At 50.9% G+C, this 19097-nt stretch overlaps 1 protein-coding gene across 1 annotated transcript in view; it reads left to right on the forward strand.

Annotated features, from left to right (window-relative positions):
- Nucleotides 1-19097, forward strand: part of SHB (SH2 domain containing adaptor protein B) — a 153436-nt gene that overhangs the window by 43431 nt on the left and 90908 nt on the right. Inside the window, exon 2 of the mRNA XM_002819599.6 lies at nt 8851-8971. Coding sequence (XP_002819645.4) covers nt 8851-8971 — 121 coding nt within the window. The remainder of the gene's footprint in view (nt 1-8850; nt 8972-19097) is intronic.

Consider the following 19097-nt stretch of genomic DNA (forward strand, 5'->3'; position numbering starts at 1 on the left):
TAAATGGTTTTCAGACTATGCATGGTGTCAGTGTCTTCAGTGGTGCATGTTGGGATTCTGTGTAAGATTCCCTTTGCAGAAATCATGCACACACAAGAGTTTGAGATCTAGCAGAATAGACCATCCCCCAGGGATCCTTTCAGTAATGGCTGCAGACCCCTCCCCCGGGTGTTTTTGTCCTCAGGAGGGATGTGCTGGATTTTCTATCCATAGTCCCTGGCTGAAAGCTCTTGAGAAATTCTAGGATTGAGGTATTTCTCAGTTCAAAATAGAACCTCCCACTACTTGAGAGATGCTGAAAAGCCTGTCTCTACCACTTGAGGTTCTGGGGTAAACAGAGGGTGGAGCCAGGCTCTGTTCCCAGCAGCCTCCTACCCAGGACCCATAGCTCACTCTGAGGGGGTGAAGCTGGAAGACAGTGGGCTGTGTGTGTGTATGACGGAGAGAGAGAGGCCGAGCAAGCAGGCTTGAGAGGAGCTGACAGAGGCTGGAATTTGGAATGTGTTTTTGCTAACAAGTTGGAGCCTGCAGGTGTCTAGGCAAGCAGCTGTGGCCGTGGGAGGGGCAGGACTGGAAAGACCAGTGGTGACCACTTTAACCCCCCACACTCCCAGCCTCCTGACATGTGGGGCAGGTCACTGTCAGGTCTGTAAAGGAGCATTTAGGACAGAACACCTTAGGTCAGTAGAAAAACGGATAGTGGCTGCTGGGAGACAGATTTCAGCTCAGTGTAGGGAAGACAGTTCAGTGGTGATGGCCGTCCCAGAGGACTGTGTTGTCACATCATGAGCTCCCTGCCCCTGAAGGTATGTGGGCAGAGTACTTGGCAGGGGCCTTCATGATGCAAGAGGGGGCTTAGAACTTTGAGGCAAGCCAGATCTTAGAAGGTAGAAAGCAAACCAATCCTAAGTGGAGTGGAAAAGCAACCTCCCCACCGTCTGATTTCCAGCAGTTGCAGCTGAGTGCATGAATGTAGCTAATTAATCTTCCCTAAATTAATTTCCTTACCTTGTCAGCAGTGATTTATTGTTGTGCCTATAGGGCTAGTTGGTCTATGATGATAGTCAAAGCTGAGGACAGGAAGAGGCGAGTAGGGGGCGCTTGTGTGTGTACCTGCATGGGTGTCCCATATCCGTGAGTGGTGTAACAGCCTGGTGCTGTGGACCCCTCAGGGCCCTGGATGCTGGCCATAGGCAAGTCACACTTCTGTCTCCCAGCACACAGGTGGAAGTGCCTTGAGAGTTATGAGAGCTTCTCCACCACTTTGCCGGGTGCCCCAACTAGGGCATGAATCTTACCTGAAGCATGAAAGGGGGGAAAAAGAGCATTCACAAACATTTTCCTTTTTGTGGTTGAGAAATAGGACAGCTGTTGTCATGCATAATTGTAGCCATTTTCCCTGGTAATCACTGGGGCCTTGGCGGGGGTTTCTTTTCACGTCTTTGTCTTGTCTTCCCTACCAGATTTTCATCTTCTCGTGGGCAGAGACCCTGCCTCAAAGTGCTTTTGCCCCTCACCGCACTTACCTTCATCCTGGAGGTGCCACCTGCTCTGTAACAAGGACATGGCCTTTTCTTTATAAATTACTGACGCATCCTTGGATCATCTGATTATTTGCTCCTTACAACGTTTATGTGAAGCTGAGAAGGCAAACCACCCTGCTCCACTTCACAGGTGACCTGCCAAAACTTAGAGAAAACAGGTTGCACGGAGTTACCCAGCAAGGGTGTAGCAGAGCCAGTTCCAGAGCTCCACTTGCCTGGACTGTCCCTGCCTGGCTGCATCCTTTCTGCACTGCCACCTGCCTTTCTGTATGTTTACATAGCCTCAGGCAGCTGCTGCAGCCCAGCTGCCACTGGTCAGCCTTGGGACTTTGGAAATGCTGCCTGCCTCCGCCATGACAGGGATTCTGCAAACAGCCACCCACTTAGCCAGTCCTTAAAGCCAGGGCTCTGCTTGGGGCAGCTCAGACCTCTACGTCCAAGTTGAGTCTGGGCTCTGCACTGTATGTGCACTAGAAAGATACTGAGCATGGCATCCAGTCAGCTGACCTTCCCCCCAAAGCAGAAGCCCATCTTAGAGCCTCTGTTTGGACACCCCAAGCAGCAGGAGCTCCCTTTCCCAGGCAGCGTGTTCCTTTACTGGCTGTCGATGTCCCTCCTGAATCACCTGGCTTGTCTCTGTATGGCTTCTGGGTCTGCACAGAACATCTGTCCACTACCGCTTCTCTGAGCGGCCTCATCATTATTTGAAGCCCTCTCCAGACCCCCAAATCTCTGTTTCTTTAATGTCATCTTTGTTGGCATGGCAACAGAGCCTCCTTCCTGTGGACATCAGGCCCGCTAGGGCCTGTGTTATGGGGGGGTCCCAAAGGAGGACTGGGACTTCAGGCCTCAGAGCGGGGACAGAGGCACTTGTGCTGCTGCTGCTGCCTCACGTCCCCAAATGCTATTTGCTCACCTTCAAGGAGCCCTCCTGACCCTCAGAGCTGGGGAAAGGGCCAGGGCTCCCGGCAAGCCAAGACAAAGAGCCCCAGGCCATCATTCTCTCAGAGTGACCCTCTCACAGCCAATGACAGGCCTGTGTCACACACCAAACCGCATTTTTAGCCAGGTGAATAATGAGTGTTGAATTACGATGCAGTCGACACATCGCATTTGCGCACCTGCTGCCTTGCTAAGGTAAAGGAGAGAGTGTCTTGTTTTCACTGTTCATTACTGTGGGCCTAGATGGGGGCGGGGCTTGCTTCATGACCTTCCTATGATGTGCTCAACAACACTCTGTGGGTGTATGTAATGTGATGAGGGGAGGCACAACTTCATCAATGATCATATTCTCTAAGAGATTAGCGGCCCCCAAACTGTTAAGGAAATTAATGTATAGTCTTAAAGGTGAATCAGTGAGAAAATGGTCTGACTGGGAGCATTGAGAACATTCTCAAGTGCATTCATATGCAGTTTGCTTTGGAGTAGAGCAGAAGTCAAGGGCCTGGCAGGAATCAGGGGCCTTGTGGGGTGCTGCCCCCTCACTTTCCAGGGAGAAGAGAGCAGCACAGAGACCCTTCAGCCAGCAAGACACTCTCTCCTTTGCCTTAGCAAGGTGGCGGATGTGCAGACGCGACGTACTGACTGCATCGTAATTCAACACTCATTATTCACCTGGCTAAAAATGCAGTGTGGTGTGTGACACAGGCCTGTGCTGTCCCACAGACAGCAGGGCACATGAGGGTGACCATGGGGCAATAGGGACAGTGTGGGCCACTCGATCCTGGAAGATAGCAGCCAGTCTGCCTCTCTCATCATTCTTTTTTTTTTTTCTTTTGAGACAGAGTCTCGCTGTGTCACCCAGGCTGGAGTGCAGTGGCACAATCTCAGCTCACTGCACCCTCCGCCTCCCGGGTTCAAGCAATTCTTCTGCCTCAGTTTCCCAAGTAGCTGGGACTGCAGGCATGCACCACCACGCCCAGCTAATTTTTGTGTTTTTTAATAGAGACAGAGTTTCACTATATGTTGGCCAGGCTTGATCTCGAACTCCTGACCTCAGGTTATCTGCCCACCTCGGCCTCCCAAAGTGCTGGGACTACAGGTGTGAGCCACCATGCCCAGCCTTATCATTCTTTTTTATTTTATTTTTATTTTTTGAGACAGAGTTTCGCTCTTACTTCCCAGGCTGGAGTGCAATGGCGCAATCTCGGCTCACCACAACCTCCAGCTCCCGGGTTCAAGTGATTCTCCTGCCTCAGCCTCCCAAGTAGCTGGGATTACAGGCATGCACCACCAGGCCCAGCTAATTTTTTTGTGATTTTAGGAGAGACTGGGTTTCTCCATGTTGGTCAGGCTGGTCTCGAACTCCTGACCTCAGGTGATCCGCCCGCCTCGGCCTCCCAAAATGCTGGGATTAGATGTGAGCCACCAAGCCCGGACATGCCTCATCATTCTTTTTAGCAGATTTGAGCAGTTTCAACAGAGATTCCCTTTGCATTTCTGCAGCGGCTCCTCTTCTGAAGTGCCACCAGCCCTTCCTGTAGCCGGGTGATCTTCCTCGAACGAGTTTGCTGAGAGTAAATTGGCCTTGGCCTGAAAGCTGCTGTGGGTTTCAAACAGAGAGCCTTGCCTTGCAAGATCCTCAGGGCTAGGACCCCTGTTGGGCCATCCCCCACCCTATCCCTTTCAGAGTGGTGGCAAGGCAGAAGTCTTTGTTTAAAATTTATTTAAATTTTTATTTCCATAGGTTATTGGAGAACAGGTGGTGTTTGGTTACATGACTAAGTTCTTTAGTGGTGATTTGTGAGATTTTGGTAGCCCTCTCCCCCTGCACAGGCCGAATTGCTCAATCTGGAGCCAGCCCACATGATTGCAGAGAGGTTACCATTTCCTCCATGTCTTAGATCCTGGAGATGGCACGTTGGGTCCTCTTTTTCTCCAGTTGACCCCCAGGGAAGAAAGCAAAAGAGCTGCAGTTAGCACAAACTTCTTGCTTCACTTCAATGAACAGGGCTGAGCAATACCTGGGAAAAGTGCAATTCCAGAGTAATATCTGGAGGCTTGTCTCTAGACTGGTGGGGAAGGGTGCTGGCTCTAGCTTATTGTTTCCCAAGCTTTCCTGATAAGGATCACCTGGCTTGCTTGTTAAAATACAGATTATTGGGGCTGGGAATCTGTTTCCTTAACAAGCCATTCCTGTCCTCAGGCAAGTTTGGGAAACATTCTGTCTACTGTACCAAAAATAGCCTGTGGAAGAGGAGTGCTTTTAAGCAAGTTTAGTTTTGCACATAGTACATGAATAGGTTCTCCTTGTTTGAAAATGTTTTAACATTGCAGAGAAGTAGGTCTCTTTTGACTTCCGCTAAGCACCCCATTCCAAGTCCTTCCCAAAGAGGGGTCAGTTTGGAGTGTGCATCTCCCAGACCCTTTCTTTAACTTAATAGAGATACAGGTTTCTGTTTTGTTTTTCATAAGTAGGTGTCATGTTGTAGTTATCATTCTACAGCTTGCTTGCTTTCCATTCAGAGCTATGTCATGGAGCGCTATGCCAGCTCACACAGAGCAACTGCTTTTTTTTTTCTTTCTTTCTTTTCAGCCTGCTGCATAATGTTACGTCGTATGGAACTAGCACAGTTTATTTAGCGATTCCTCTATTGATGGATGCAGTCGTTTCGGGTGGTTTCTCATGATTACTTCAGGCAGCATCCTTGCTCATGGACCGTTATGCACATTTGGAAATAAATACTGAGAAGTAAAATTGCTGGGTCAAACTTGGTGCATTTGGGGATTTTAATGGATTCTGCCTAAAGTTACCCTTGTAAGTGTCTCCACCCAAGTACATTTCCACTGAAAGCATGTGGAGAGGACCCAATTCTGCTCACAAGTGCAGCTGTCCCACAAAAGCAACTAAAACTCTCACCAGTCCATAGGGAAGTGTGGCCAAGGGGCAACACCCACCTTCCTCTAGTCCTTTCCTTTGGGATGAACAGCTGCAGACTGCTTCCTATCACAAAGTGAAGTTCCTAAGATAAAAACACAGGGGCCCCAGCAGTGTGTGTTCCAGAGAGGAGGCACGGAGAGGCCATCCCCAGGCCACTGCTGGTTTGCTAGGTGACTGTGACAACGCCCTGCCCTCTGGGCTGCAGTGGGCCCTGTGGAAAACAAGGGGAGGCCAGAGCAGGTCTCCAGGAGGGCAAACCTGTAGGGGCTTTGGGCTGACCTGGAGTCTGTAGTTTTGTCTGAAAGCAAGAAAGGTGCTTGCCTGGGGTTTAGCACTCATCCCAAGAGGCCAAGCAAACAAAAGATGACGTGGCTCACTGGCTAAGCAGCCGCACTCTACAGCCTTTTTTTCTGCTACTGCTCAGCTCTGCCTCTGTGGCTGCCAGGTCTCTGCCAATCTGAGACTAAAATCAAAGGAAAGCTGCTTGTGGACCCAGGTGGCCTGGCCTGCAGAGGAGTCCCGGCTGGCTCCGTTTTGGTTGAATTGTTCAATTAGATATACAGTTGTCGTCCACTAACTGGGAAGTTTTAAAGCAAAGCAAAAGCAATCCCGTCAGAACTCCAATCCCACATCTGGAGAAAACTCATTCCCTTTCTTTTAGCTCAAAAAAGCAGCACGCTTCACACAAACCTTCTGCCTGGCCATCTGGACTGGCGGTGAGCCCCAGGCAGCTTGGACAGTGGTCACCCTGCCCAGTTCTGATGGCTGGGGCCCATGGTACTTCACAGCGCACTCTGGTTGACTGCCTGCTCAACTCTCCTAACACCTGGTTGAATTTTTATTCCCAAAACTAGGACATCATTTTGCAAAAGATCAGACAGTTCAGTGTAGTGTTTGCCAAGTTTCAGGTTGCTCAAACCTCAAATTTCTTTCCCTCCACCAACCTCACTTTGAAGTTCAAAAGCAAATTGATTAAATATACATTTTAGGAACTTTCCAATTTGCTTCTTAAACTAACAGAATTCTAGACTTTTTTTTTTTTTTTTCAATGGAAGGATTTTCAACTGTCAGCAGGTATAACTGGAACCATATGTCAGCAGAGACCAGGGGCTTTTCCTGGTTTTAGGATTTGTACATTCTTACTGAAATGGAAGTAAGTGGAGCAGGCAGCTCCGGCTCCATGACAGCCTGAGCTCAGATCTCATTTTAATTAGAAAATATAGGTAGCACTTGCTGAATCACAGGCCTTCCAGAACTCTTGTCCCAGGGCAAACAAAGATTTGGTTTATATCCTGCAAACCTGTGTGTTTGCAAATTACAGAACACTTCTGAGAGCCGGAGTGGCGATTTCTAGATTACTATGGAGACTGCAACCCAACTGCCTCTCCCACCCTGCCAGCAAATCCCCCCAAGTGATTTTGTTTCCCAGGGGAGACATTTTTTCCCTTCCTTATTGCAAAATAGATGGAGCGTGTTCATGTTGAAGAGAGACAGTGAGGAAATCTGGGACAAGAGAAATAAGATTAGATGTCATCCACAGCAGCAACATCATTTTCTCCATTTGGATGTCTGGCTCCTTGAACTCTGAGACACAAAACCCTGCACCTGACCAGCATCTGAACTGTTCTGTTTGACAGCAGTTTACATGTATAATTTTCTCCCTAATGTATTCTGCAAATGGTAGAGTAGAAATAGCAAATGAAAGACATTGCAAGGCCTAGCTCTCTCCCACCCCTTCTTTCCCCAGCCTGGTGTCATTTGAGCTCAGTGAGTCTCAAGAAAGGCTGCCATTACAATGTCAGCATCTGGAAGCCACCCCTACTGGGTCCCCACTGGGACTCAGAGCCTGAACCACAGCCACGGAGAAAGCAGTGGAGTAGCGGCAGCGGGAGCCATAGATGCTCCAGTGCTGGGCACTCTGGGCTTCGGTCTTCACTGATGAGCTTCTCTTGTTTGGGGAGCAGTGACTGCTGTGTGCTAAACCTCCCGTTGGCCTCCAGCCACTTGCCAGGGACAGAGCTGCCGCCTGCTGTCCCTTCCCGGACATCACATTCCTGGCAGCTGGAGGTCACTTGCTCACCCTGCCAGGACGGCTGCCACAAGCTGCCATTTACCAGGCAGACAAAGGGGGATTTTCCCTTCCCCTGAGTTTGCAGGCCCCTCAAATGCCTTACATTCCAGGAGCTGGGAGAGAGAGTAGGCTCCTGTGGTTTCTAATTAAACCCACAATTTAAATAACAATTCATGTAACCCCAAGGGTTGAGAGGAACGCTAACCTACCCCCTCCCAAGAGAAGCAGCCGGGTGGCACTGGCTGAGGAGCTGAGGGCTTGGCCTTTGCCAGATATGTGACCAAAAAGGGCAAGAGGGAAGTCCCAGGGCAAGTTTATGATGAAGCAGGGCTAAGCAGGAGGGGCGTGGATTTGGTGGGTTCTGTGCCTCTCCTAAAGGTTAGGAAGTAAAAAGAGGGAGGAACACTTGCCACGTTTAATTGGAGCCTCCAATCGAGAATTTTTACTCTTCTCCAGGGAAAACGTGGAACGGTGGTCTCTGAAGTGTTAGAATACCAGATACTCAGGTTCTCATGGGAGTGCCCCCCACCCCCAGGTGCCTCACTCTTTGTCTGTGAGTTGGAGAATTTTTCTCTGGGGAGAAGAGGCAGGGACTGTGTTCTGGACTACAGACAAGTGGGGAGCTCAGGCAGGGCCCTGGGAGGCGGAAGATCTGGCCAAGCCTCTGCTCACACTGGACCTCAGTTTACCCATGTGTTGTCGAGGGGTCTTTGGGTTCGTTGCTTTCAGGTCCTTACTGGCCCTGGCTGTCTGTTGATCCTTGAGCTGCTTTTGTGTTTTTATTTGGCCTGTCTGGGGCCACAGTGATCTTTGTAGTGTGTTGATCTCACCAAATTGTTGTCTGATGACCCAAGGCGTGGTTGTGTTCCAGGTCTGGGGAAATGGAACGCTGAGCTAATTATCTCTAGACAAACTCTTCTGTGCCTCAGCCAGCACCAGGGGCATGTCAGCATTTCTAGGCTTTCTGTGATCTTGTTTCCAACTTTTCCTCCACTTCCATTCCATTAAACCGAGCAACTCACATTTCCTGAGGATGCCCTCCAGGTTCTCGCCTCCATGCTTAGTGTGCGTTGTTACCTCCACCAGATGCCCTTCTGTTCTCACCTCACTGTACCTGGAGCCAGCCAGGCATGCACGAGCTCAGAGGGCTCTTCCTCACAGTGGAGCCCTGCCAGTGTGGGTCCCATTCATTACCCCTGTGAGATGTGGAGCTCTCTGAGTCCAGGCGCCGGCTTTGGTTCCTGCCTCCCCTGCCGCTCCTTGCTCATCTAGCTGAGGCCCAAAGCGTAGCTGTGAAGAGATGTGAAACAAAAAAGCCAAAGGTGGACTCACACCTGCCATCTTCCTCCCTGCAGGTGATCATAGCCGATGACTACTCAGATCCCTTTGATGCCAAGAATGATCTCAAGAGCAAAGCAGGAAAGGGGGAGAGTGCTGGCTACATGGAGCCCTATGAGGCACAGAGGATCATGACAGGTAAGTGGAGCTGAAGCACAGGGGCTCACAGCTGGGGTTGTGGGGGTAGAAAGGGAGTGAGGGCACTGCTGGGTGGTCCCCAACCAGCCTCAGTGGGGGCATGGTGTGTGCTTTCAAGTTGGTAGGTGGGAGCAATGCTGTATTAAATCTTCCCCACAGTTTACCTGCTTATGTTTCACCTGTATTAGGAAAAAAACTGGCAGGGCACCATGATAGTCCAAATACAAGGTTATCACCTACAGTTAACCAAAGGTAGGGGCCAAGAAGTAAGTGGAGAGAGGAGGGAGAAAAAGTAGTTCTATCAGAAATTTCTGAGTGAAGAAAGATAGCATTTGAGACATAAAACTTTACTTAGAGCTTCCTAGTAGGCAGGGCAAAAATGGAAGCAGGCTGGGTCCCCTGGCTTTCATTGCTTAGTAGAAGAGAGCTGGCCAGATTACTAGTAAAGACAAAATTATTTCTGGCCGCATACCGAGAAATCTTTGTTTTGGAGCTGGAAGCAGCATAAATAACCCTGGTCTACATGACAGGGTTACAGGAAGCATGGAGACATTCCCCCAGTGGCTGTTTTCCTGTTGGCCCTTGATGACAAAACCTTGTCAAAGCAATTGTGTGGAGTGAAGAAGAATGTGGCTGGGTATGCAGCATCCTGGGGGCCTATTTTAGCCAGGATAATACAACACTTGGAGCATCTTTAAGAAGTGAAGGGTTATCAGACATCAGTCATCTTGTAGGCAGGATTGGGGGAAGGTCACAAGCAAAAGGGAAACCCCTGTTGTGGCTTCTCCTGGTTCAAGAGGGCAGGCCAGACACTGAAGAGCAGCTGTGTAGGCTGCCCCTGTGACCCCACACAGGCAGGGCCATGAGCAGGGGCACATCAGCACATTGTGCTGCAGGGTACAGGAGAGTGGCTGGGAGCAAGTTTGGGGCTGCCCTGGCTTTGGAGGCCTATCGAATTAGTACCCTGTATATCCAGACACTTGGGATACAGATACCTCTTTCTGTGGCCCTCTTATTGTTTGTCTGGTTTTTGTTTGGTTTTTTGCATTCCTGTCTTTGAGCACCTTCTCCCGATTCCTTCTTGAATTAGGAGAAAGAAGGGAGAAGAAGCGGCGTTTACTGAGCACTTAGCGTGTGCCGGGTCCATGTCCAGCGTCAGCTTATAGGGCTGTGTAGCCCATGCAGGTTGATCGTTGAAGGATCTGGGTGCACCTTGTGGGCTCTGCCTTTGCTGTTCTCTGCCTCCTGCTCCTCCTGTTCATGGAAGGAGATTCTCTGACCACCAGTGTGGCCTCCAGAACACTTAGCACTTTGTGAGGGCCAGGGCAGAGAGCAGTGGACCAGAGGGACTTAGGTCCAGACTTCTGGAGGGTCCCTCTCACGCTCACTCCCATCTTTCTAATCTCCTCTGGCAAAGCAGCCTCAGTGGGCAACAAGAGGCCAAGAGCTGAGCTTGTGTTTGGATCTGGAGTCCTGAGGGAAGGCAGCCTGCTGTCCTCCAGTAGCTCAGGGAAGCAGGCTGGCTGGGGGAGTCCTCACCACAGATGTGATGCGTGCCTGGGCCCTGCGACAACCACAGCCAGCGCATGCCCTCACCTCCATGAGGCTTGGTGAGACACCAGCTCTGTGGAAGCCCCAGGACCAGCTCCAGCCCTTGGGCTGTGGCCTGTGGCCTGAACCTCCCTGCAGCTCTGTCAGTCTTGCATTCAGCAGGCGTTGGCTCCGGTTTAAAGGAGCAGTGGTTACAGGAGCGACTTTGGGTCATGTTCAAAATGTCAGGGTGGGGGAGGGATCATTGAGGTCATCTAAACCTAACAGCCTCATTTTACAGATGGGGAAACTGAGGTTGGGGGGGTGGACAGAGACTTGCTTGAGGACGCACAGTGAATTGATGGCAGAGTACAAAGTATGGCCTGCACTTTGCCAACTTTGGGGTGGGGTACTGAAGGAAGTGTAGTGTTTGCATCAGATGCTGGGGCGCCTAGACATGAGGAAATGGCAGGAGCCCCTGCCAGGGACCAGACTCCATGCTGGGCACTTTGACGTATACCCTCATTAAGCCTCATTATGTTTCTTCATCATAAGGCCGAGGGAAACTGAGAGGTTTGGCTCCTTTCCTGGAGTCGCACCGCTAGAAGTACGTGGCTTGCCCTGAGTGCAGAACATGGGACAGGGGCTGAGGTCCCATGCAGCCACAGGCAGGATGTTGCTATAGGAGTCCACACTCGGGAATGGAAGGGGGATGGGAGAGGGCATCTGCTGGTAGCCCCAGTCTCATGGAGGGTTTGCTCCTGCCTGGTGCCTTAGGAATGGAGCCGGAGTCCCCTACTGGGTGCTGCTGAAGACCTCAAAGGTGAGTAGTTGTTCATCTGGCTAGAAATGACCTGAGAAACTTCAGCTTTTTTTGAGACAGGGTCTTCCTCTGTTGCCCAGGCTGGAGTACAGTGGCATAATCTTGGCTCACTGCAACCTTTGCCTCCCAGGCTCAAGCAGTCCTCCTGCCTCAGCCTCCTGAGTAGTTGAGACCATAGGCACGTGCCACCGTGCCAGGCTAATTTTCTTGTAGTTTTAGTAGAGACGGGGTCTCACTGTGTCATCTAGGCTGGTCTGGACTGAAGCAATCCTCCCCCATGGCCTCCTAAAGTGCTGGGATTGCAGGCACGAGCCACTGCACCGACCTTGCCTTTTTAATGAGGGTACACCCCATGGGGTTAGGTCCAAGGCAGGGCAATTTGATTGAGGCAGTTTGATTTAGAACCTCTTAAAGACCTCATGCATTCTGTCTCCAAAGAAGCATTCTAGCATATGCTGCTCTGTGTTTGCATTCTAGCTTGGCAGCTATGCCCTAGTTTACCCACAATTCTTGTTTTTAAGAATATAGGTTATTAAAAGGGGTGTTTTCTGGTTGTAACGATCCTTGCTGAAGCTCCCTTTGACTCAAAATTATTTGTGTGTAATTCTTTGTGGCGTCACCCCAGTGATTGATGGCAGGGCTGAATGTGGGCTAGGATGAGCCATCAGTGCGTACACGTTCCAGGAGGCTCGCAGAGCTGACGTGAAGCTCTTCGAAGGGGAGATGGTGGGGGAAGAGAGAGAGGTGCTGGTGATGGCAGTGGAGTGGGAGTGGCATGGAAAAAGTTTAACCTTTTAGAGTGATCCTTTTTGGATGATACTACATTTTATGTGTATGTGAGCGTGTAACTTGTAGTTACAAGGCATCATCTTGAATAAGTAAGCATAACGCTGACAAGAAGGCTGTGCCCTCCGTATGCCGCAGGTGGCGTACCTGTGCAGGAGGAGCCTGGGCTGGAGTCAAGCAGATCTGGGACGGTCACTTGCCACCTGAATGGCCCAGGGACCTCGGTTTTCCCCTGCAAAGCAGTAGCCTAAGAGCAGGCAGTCATTAGTGCTTCTAGCCACTTTGGGCTGCTAACTGGCTGTGTGATGATGGGCAGCACGTTGTGTGCCCCCATATTTACTTATGTATGGAATGATGGGCCAGTGATAACAACAACGGGGAGGCAGCTGGTAAGCTCTCTAGTACTTGCTTACAGAACTTGATGTCAGTTCTTAACTGGGTCCTCACCATTACCCTTTGGAGTATAGGCTGCCCCACTTCACTAATGGAGAAACCAAGGCACAGAGAGGTTAAAAACTAGCCCAAGATATCCCAGCTGGTAAGTCAGTTGTGGGGCTGACTTCCTAGCCTGTTTGAACCATCATGTGGAGCATTCTTTCCAGGGCCTCTCCAGCCTTGGTGCACTGCAGTTTGGTTTTCAGATTCCCCAGCATAGCCGTCTTGGGCAGTGATTCACTGACGAGGCTTTGTCCTCTGTGTCCCTTGGCTCCATGCAGCAGGTGGTGGGGAGATTGGCCCAGCCCTGTGGACTACAGCTAGGATGGAAGGCATAAGGAAGTGTGCCTGTTTCTCCCAGGGGCTCCTCTCACCACTGCCCTCTGAATGCCTCAGCTTATCCTCTCCACAGGCTCCAGTTTGTATCACCTGCAGGAAGTATGTTCTGCTTCCAAGATGGATGCTCAGCCCTTCACAAACCTCCGAGCCCAATTGTCTGGGCCTCACTTGCCATCCCCATCGCCTCTCTCACCCCAGCAGCATCTCTGGGGGTGTCTCCTTAAACCCTGCAGCTCTATGGAACCTAGTTGGAGAACTAGTGACCTGGTCCAAGCTTTCTTTTTTATAGATAGGGAAACTGAGGCTCAAAAAAGTTATAATCCTTTAGAGATTTTTTTAAAAACCCACTGATTAAATGTGAAGCTGTCTTGTAAACCAGTGAACTGCCTATCCCCAGAGGTATCAGAGCAGAGGCAAGACAGCCAGCATTGGGCAGTGACATGAAAGGGAGTTGAGTCTCAGATAGGTGGCTGGCTCAAGCGACTTCTGAGGTCTGCATTAACCCTGAGCTCCCAGGATGCCATGATTCACTGCCTTTCAAGCAGTGTGACTCACTAGTCACCCAGGACCAGCCCCACAAAGAGACCAACTGACTAGGAGGGATCTGGGTAGGGCTGGCAGCTTCCTTACTCAGTGCTGGCCTGGCTAATTGTTCAGTCCTATTTCCCCTTTTCATCTTTCTTGACTCGTCTCTCAAGATCAAATTCTGGTCTTGGCCTTTTCTATGCCCTGCTGCCCATCTGGGCCTCAGTTTCCTTGTGTATAATTTAAAGAGAAAGTACCAGAGCATTTCTGGGTTTCCTTTATGCCCCATCATCTCTGTATTTGGAATCCCCAGGCCAAGCCTCCTGTTGAGGCAGTGATCAGGCAGCTTCACAGCCCCTTCTTTCCCTCTTCCCCAGGTCTTGATCCCAGGCTTACAGTCCCCAGATGCATGAAATCCTGCTGATGCAGCAGGAAGGGCGCTGGACACTGATCAGGCCGACTTGGGTGCCTGGATGGGTCAGGGTGCCTAGCCCACTGAGGGCCGTGGTGTCATGGTAAAATAGGGCCTGTGATCCTGATGCCCATGTGGAAAACAGACTTTGCACATGTGCATAAGATTGTTGTTATTGGAGGACAGAGGGCCAGTTTGTCCTTCCTGTGGTATGCTGTGCTGTTGAATTCTCTGGTTATTCCCTGTAGGATCACCTACCCACCTGGAAGTAGGTTACACCCTTGCCAGTGCAAGGTGCCCAGGGAGCAGGTGGTCCCTGGGCCCTCTGCAGTGCACTCGGTCATCACAGGGGCTCCAGGCCGGGCTGTGTTGGAGACTGGACTGAATAACCTGGGCAGATACCACCACTGCCCTCCAGGAACATCCACAAAGCAGATAGGCATGGACCTGGAGTGGCCAGTGGCGGGGGCACTCAGATGAGCATGTGGCTCTCCAGGGGTTCAGAGGAGGGAACAAGGGCTTCCAATTTGGGTGATCCAAGTAGAGTGGGTTGTGGGAGGTGGCGGTGATGAGAACTAAGTCAGGCATCCCAGGCCGAGGGAAGAGCTTGAGAAAAGCATAGAGGTGGGCCCTTGTTGCTAGAGAGGAGTGGCTGGAGATGAGGCTTTTGATAGGATAATAATAGGAAAATCTCATGGGGCAAGAGCATGTAGAGACTGACTGGGATCTGGAAGCCCAAGTTAACCTAAATGCACAGCGTGTTTTTGTGCCTGAGATCGTCTCTTCACTGGCCTTCAGCCCTAGGAATTCTCAGAGGTACCCAAGGAGTTATGGTGGCATGGATGACAGTCACTAGCTTTTGCAAAGGGCTTCCCTGTGTGCCAGGCACTGCTCCAAGTACTTTCCATGGATTAGCTCACTCAATCCTCACCTATGAGGTATAGGGATGTTCATCATCCCCATTTTACAGAGGAGAATACTGAGCCTCAGATTAAATAAGCAGCAAAAACAGAACCAAGAAGCACCTTCTGGAGCCCTTGCTTGCAACTAAAATACTCTCACATCTGTCCTGTGTTCTCCAGAGAGTCTGAGGAATAATTGGAAAATTTAGTTACTTAGGCCGCCTTTTTAGATGTGACTAACCCTTCCTCTGGCATCCTTTATAAAACTGTTCAAAGTGTCATCTCACAGGATGAATCTTTAAGCATTAATTGAAAGCATTTTCACACAATTTTTAATATGTAAGCAATTACACATTAAAAAGTTCTTAGCATGTTTTATTAAATCAACTTTATAGCCTAATAAGAGGAAATTAAAGTCATTTCACACAGAGCCCCCCTGCTTTGACATGGCTGTTTTCCTTGCTTACAACTGGCCTTCTGCCCTTTTTAACTGTGTGCTAGTAGGCACGGTCCAGATGAAGCCAGTCACTGATTTTAAAGGCAAGAGGGGATGTTCTTTTGTATTTTCTCATCCTCTGGCGTGGCCTCTTCTAGTGGCAACATGCTCTCTGGGAGAGTCATGGGGTTTATCATGTTAAAGACGATGTTCCAATTGTGGCCTCTGTGTTTCAGGAGAAAGGAGGCAGGAAGTACAGGTTCTAGCCTTGGCTCTGCCCCTGGCTCTGCCCTTGGGCAGGTTGCTTCTCTTCTCTGGGCTTCAGTTCCCTCATCTCTAAAATCAGATTCTGCCTCCTTCACTGGGTGTCAAGAGGATTCTTACAGGTCATGGGTCTGGAATGACTTCATAAACCCTTTGGTTACCCGCATCTGCGGTCACACTGGGCTTCTCCAGCTGCCCTTGTCAGGCCTGGTTCTAACAGTCCTGAGGGTCTTGCCCCACCCCCAGCCGCCTCCATGTGGCATCAGCCTCAGCCCCTCCCAAAAGCATGCATGCTGCTGTCTGTGCTCTCAGGATAGACAGGACACCATTCTGGACAGCCAGCTCTAGAGGCCCTTCCTAGGGCTCCTGTTCTCTCATTCTGGGATGAACTCTCCCGGAGACCGGCAAATGCTTCTCAGAAAAAGGAGTCTGTGAGTCTTGCTTGGGTGTCAGAGAAGCTGTCTCTGGCCACCCTGCCTGAGACTTCAGTCTTCCTCTCGTATTTGCCGTCAGCTCTGACCCCTGGTTCCAGGCAGCACTGTTCCCCTGACAGCTGGGAAAGCAAAGGGCCTTCTGTCTGGGTCCTGAGTTCCCAGCCCCAGTTCTGCAGTGCCGTGGACTCTGCTCCCAGGATGTCCACACACTTGCCTCCCTGCACAGCTCTGCTCCCCAAAGCCTGTACCCTGAGCCCCCTCACTTTCTTCTGTCCTGGTGCCTCTCACCCTCTGCAGGCCTCAAGCTCCTCCCTGACCTGCCCTCCCCACCAAGTCACCACAGGCTTCAGCCTGTCCTGGTTGGTCACAGCTCTCCCCCAGCTGGATGATGGCAGGATGGAACTGTCCTTGAGGAGCAGTGCTTCTGGCCCCATATAGGCTTCCTGCCCGAGGCCCAGAGAGGGTTGTGCACTAGCCAAGTTTACACAGCAGCAAGCCACAGGGCGAGTCTGCTGACTTCCATCCTGGAGCTCCTGGGCCTTATTTTGAAATGTTGTGAAATCTGTTGTCACATCCTCCTGCCTGGCAGATAGCAGGCTTGGTCATAGACTGTGCAGAGTTCCCTGGCTGGTCGGTCATTTCCCAGAATGACTTACCTACCGGACAGGAAGGAGGTCATCAAGTGTAAATAGATTTTGTATTAGTCACCTGATGACTTTCCTATTCTTCAGAAACAGCAGGGCTCACACACCCAGCCCAGTGGTGCTCACCCGCAGAGCTGTGGGTGGGGAGAGAAGTGGGAAGCCTGGGTTTCCATGGCGACCAGCGGGCCCACTCTAGGAGCCGCTTCCTATTCTCTCACCCCTGCTCCCCTCTTGTCTTTGACCCCTGACACTGAGCACGTTCAGGTTTTCAGGAAAGTTGCAGCAGGCCTGGAACAGGCCAAGGAGAGCAGACAGTCATTGATAGCACCCCCGCTGTGGGCTGAGGGTCCTTGCCCTCCAGGTGCTCCTGTCACATGGGGAAGGTGGACAGGGGCCCAGAGAACACTCGATGTCTGTAGTATACAACAAACTAAGAAAAATTACACTGGAGAGAGAAATCTGGTTTTGGAGAACACAGAAGAAGGAGCGGTACAGCCTCCGGGACCAAAGTGTGCTACACAAAGAGGGCAGCATCCCAGCAAAGCCACGCTTGAGGTCCTGACTCAAAATGACCTCGGGGAGGCCTTCTGGCCACTTATCTTACATTTCCACCCCTCCCCCACCTCTCTGATGTTGTTCCTTAACACTTGTCATTATTTAGCATATTACATACTGTTTTTTACATTTTCCTTGTTTGTTGTCTGTCTCACCGCTGAGATGTGGCCTTCACAAGGGCAGAGATATAGGTTTTGTTCCCTGTTGGAACCTGAAGTACCTGGTACAAAATAGGTTGTCAGTAAACACTGGTTGAATGAATGAGTGCATTAATTCACTCCAGGGACCCGGGCTGGTCCACAGAGTGCTAGGTGCCCCTCAGGAGCCCAGGGACCTCCTATCCTCCTCCAAAGAATGCCAGATCTGGAAAGTCTGAGTTTAGCCACTTGCTAGATGGGCAGGGAGTCTGCCTTGGCGTCAGGGTGGGAGTTGGGTGCGCGTTCTGACCAGTTCTGTCTCCGCAGCTGGCGGACTACATAGGGAGAGCTGATTCTGCCTCTTCTCCTTCCCTCTCTGGGCCGAGAGCTCCGTGAAGGAAGGGACTGGTCCTCACCCATCTTCATTTCTCTTCTGGGCCCAGTAAATATTCACCGATTGAATGAATGAGTATAGGAATGCAAGTCTGTATGGAGAAGAAAGAAAAGGAAACAAACAAATACTCACTATAAACAGCCTCTCCCATTCTGCTGAGACTTGCTAGCTTGAAGTCACAGGGCCTGGGGTCAGGGAAAAATGCAGTACATTCATTCATTGGCTGGGTGGCTATTTGTGAGCACCTGCCATGTGCTGGCACCGTTCTATGCTCCCGGGTCTATGCATGAACAAAACAAAATTGTTCTCACGGAGTTAACAGTTGATTGAGGGACCAAGGTGGCAGTTGCCTACCCATGATTCTCCAAAACTCATTTACTAGATGCTGTGGCTCCAGGTTATCAAGGGCTGGAATTCAGGGGCTTTCTCAAAGTCAGGAGCTGAGTGGAGACTTGTCCCCAGGACCAGGGCCACCTTCAGTAGGAAGGACGGTCTCAGTGCTGACTTCTGGGGATAAGGGGGACAGCTGTGGCCCAGTGGCTGGCAGGTGTGTTCCTCTGTCCTTGGCCCCAGTAGAGGAGCACGGGCCCTGAGGGTTGCCATTGGTTTTCCCCGTGCTGCTGGCACTAAGCCTCATAGATGTGAGGGCCCAGCAAACAGATTGCAGTCCTGCTGAGCGTTTGTCAGCGAGGGCTTAGGCCCCTCGGAACACATCCCTAACTCCTTGTCTTTCCTGGCAGCTGTGAGAGAAACGTGCATTTTACCCAAGGTAGAAATACAGGAATAGGAATGTGAAATGGAGGAGTTCACCTCTGCAGGCCTGCCTCAGCCTTGCATTTCAGAATCCCAGACAGACATTAAAAGATCTGAAAGTGCAGAAACTGATGGAGATACCTGTCCTGAAATAGGCTCAGGGAGACTCAGATTAATCTGCAGCAAAGCTCCTGCATCCTGTACCCGCCCAGCTCCCTGCGTGCTGGGCAGGGTGTGGAAACCTTGTGGAAACCCACACTGCAGGGGTGTGGCACGATTAGGAAGTCATTTAGGAAAACAGGCCCGCCTGGGAGTGTGGGATGGAATCTTGCAGCGCCTAGCAAGAGGCAGGGAGACAGGTTCTATGGTTCTGAGGCTATAGCAATCATCTAGGCCAGGTCAGGGTAGATGTGGTGGAAGGGCCCACCAGCCAGTGGGCTGCTGTGTGGAAGGGAGAGGAGAGGGTGGGATGACACCACCAGTGGGGTCCTCTGTTAGTGGGAGGATGGGAAAGTCAGTCACCTGATGGGGCCTGTCCTATCTGAGAAGGGAAGGGAGGTTCCTGGGGAGGAGTCAGAGTTGAGATGTGGTCACCTTTGAGGTGGAGCAGCCAGCTAGGTGCTTGGGAGAGATTGAATGCATTCATGTGTTAGGGAAGGTGCTGGAGTCAGATCAGAGGAGGGCCCCAAACTATTCCAGGGACCTGGGGGCCATCATGAGAAGTCCTGGACTGTGTTTCTGGTCTGGGGAGAGGAGT

Source organism: Pongo abelii, chromosome 13 (genome assembly GCF_028885655.2).
Source record: "Pongo abelii isolate AG06213 chromosome 13, NHGRI_mPonAbe1-v2.0_pri, whole genome shotgun sequence".
NCBI lineage: Eukaryota > Metazoa > Chordata > Mammalia > Primates > Hominidae > Pongo > Pongo abelii.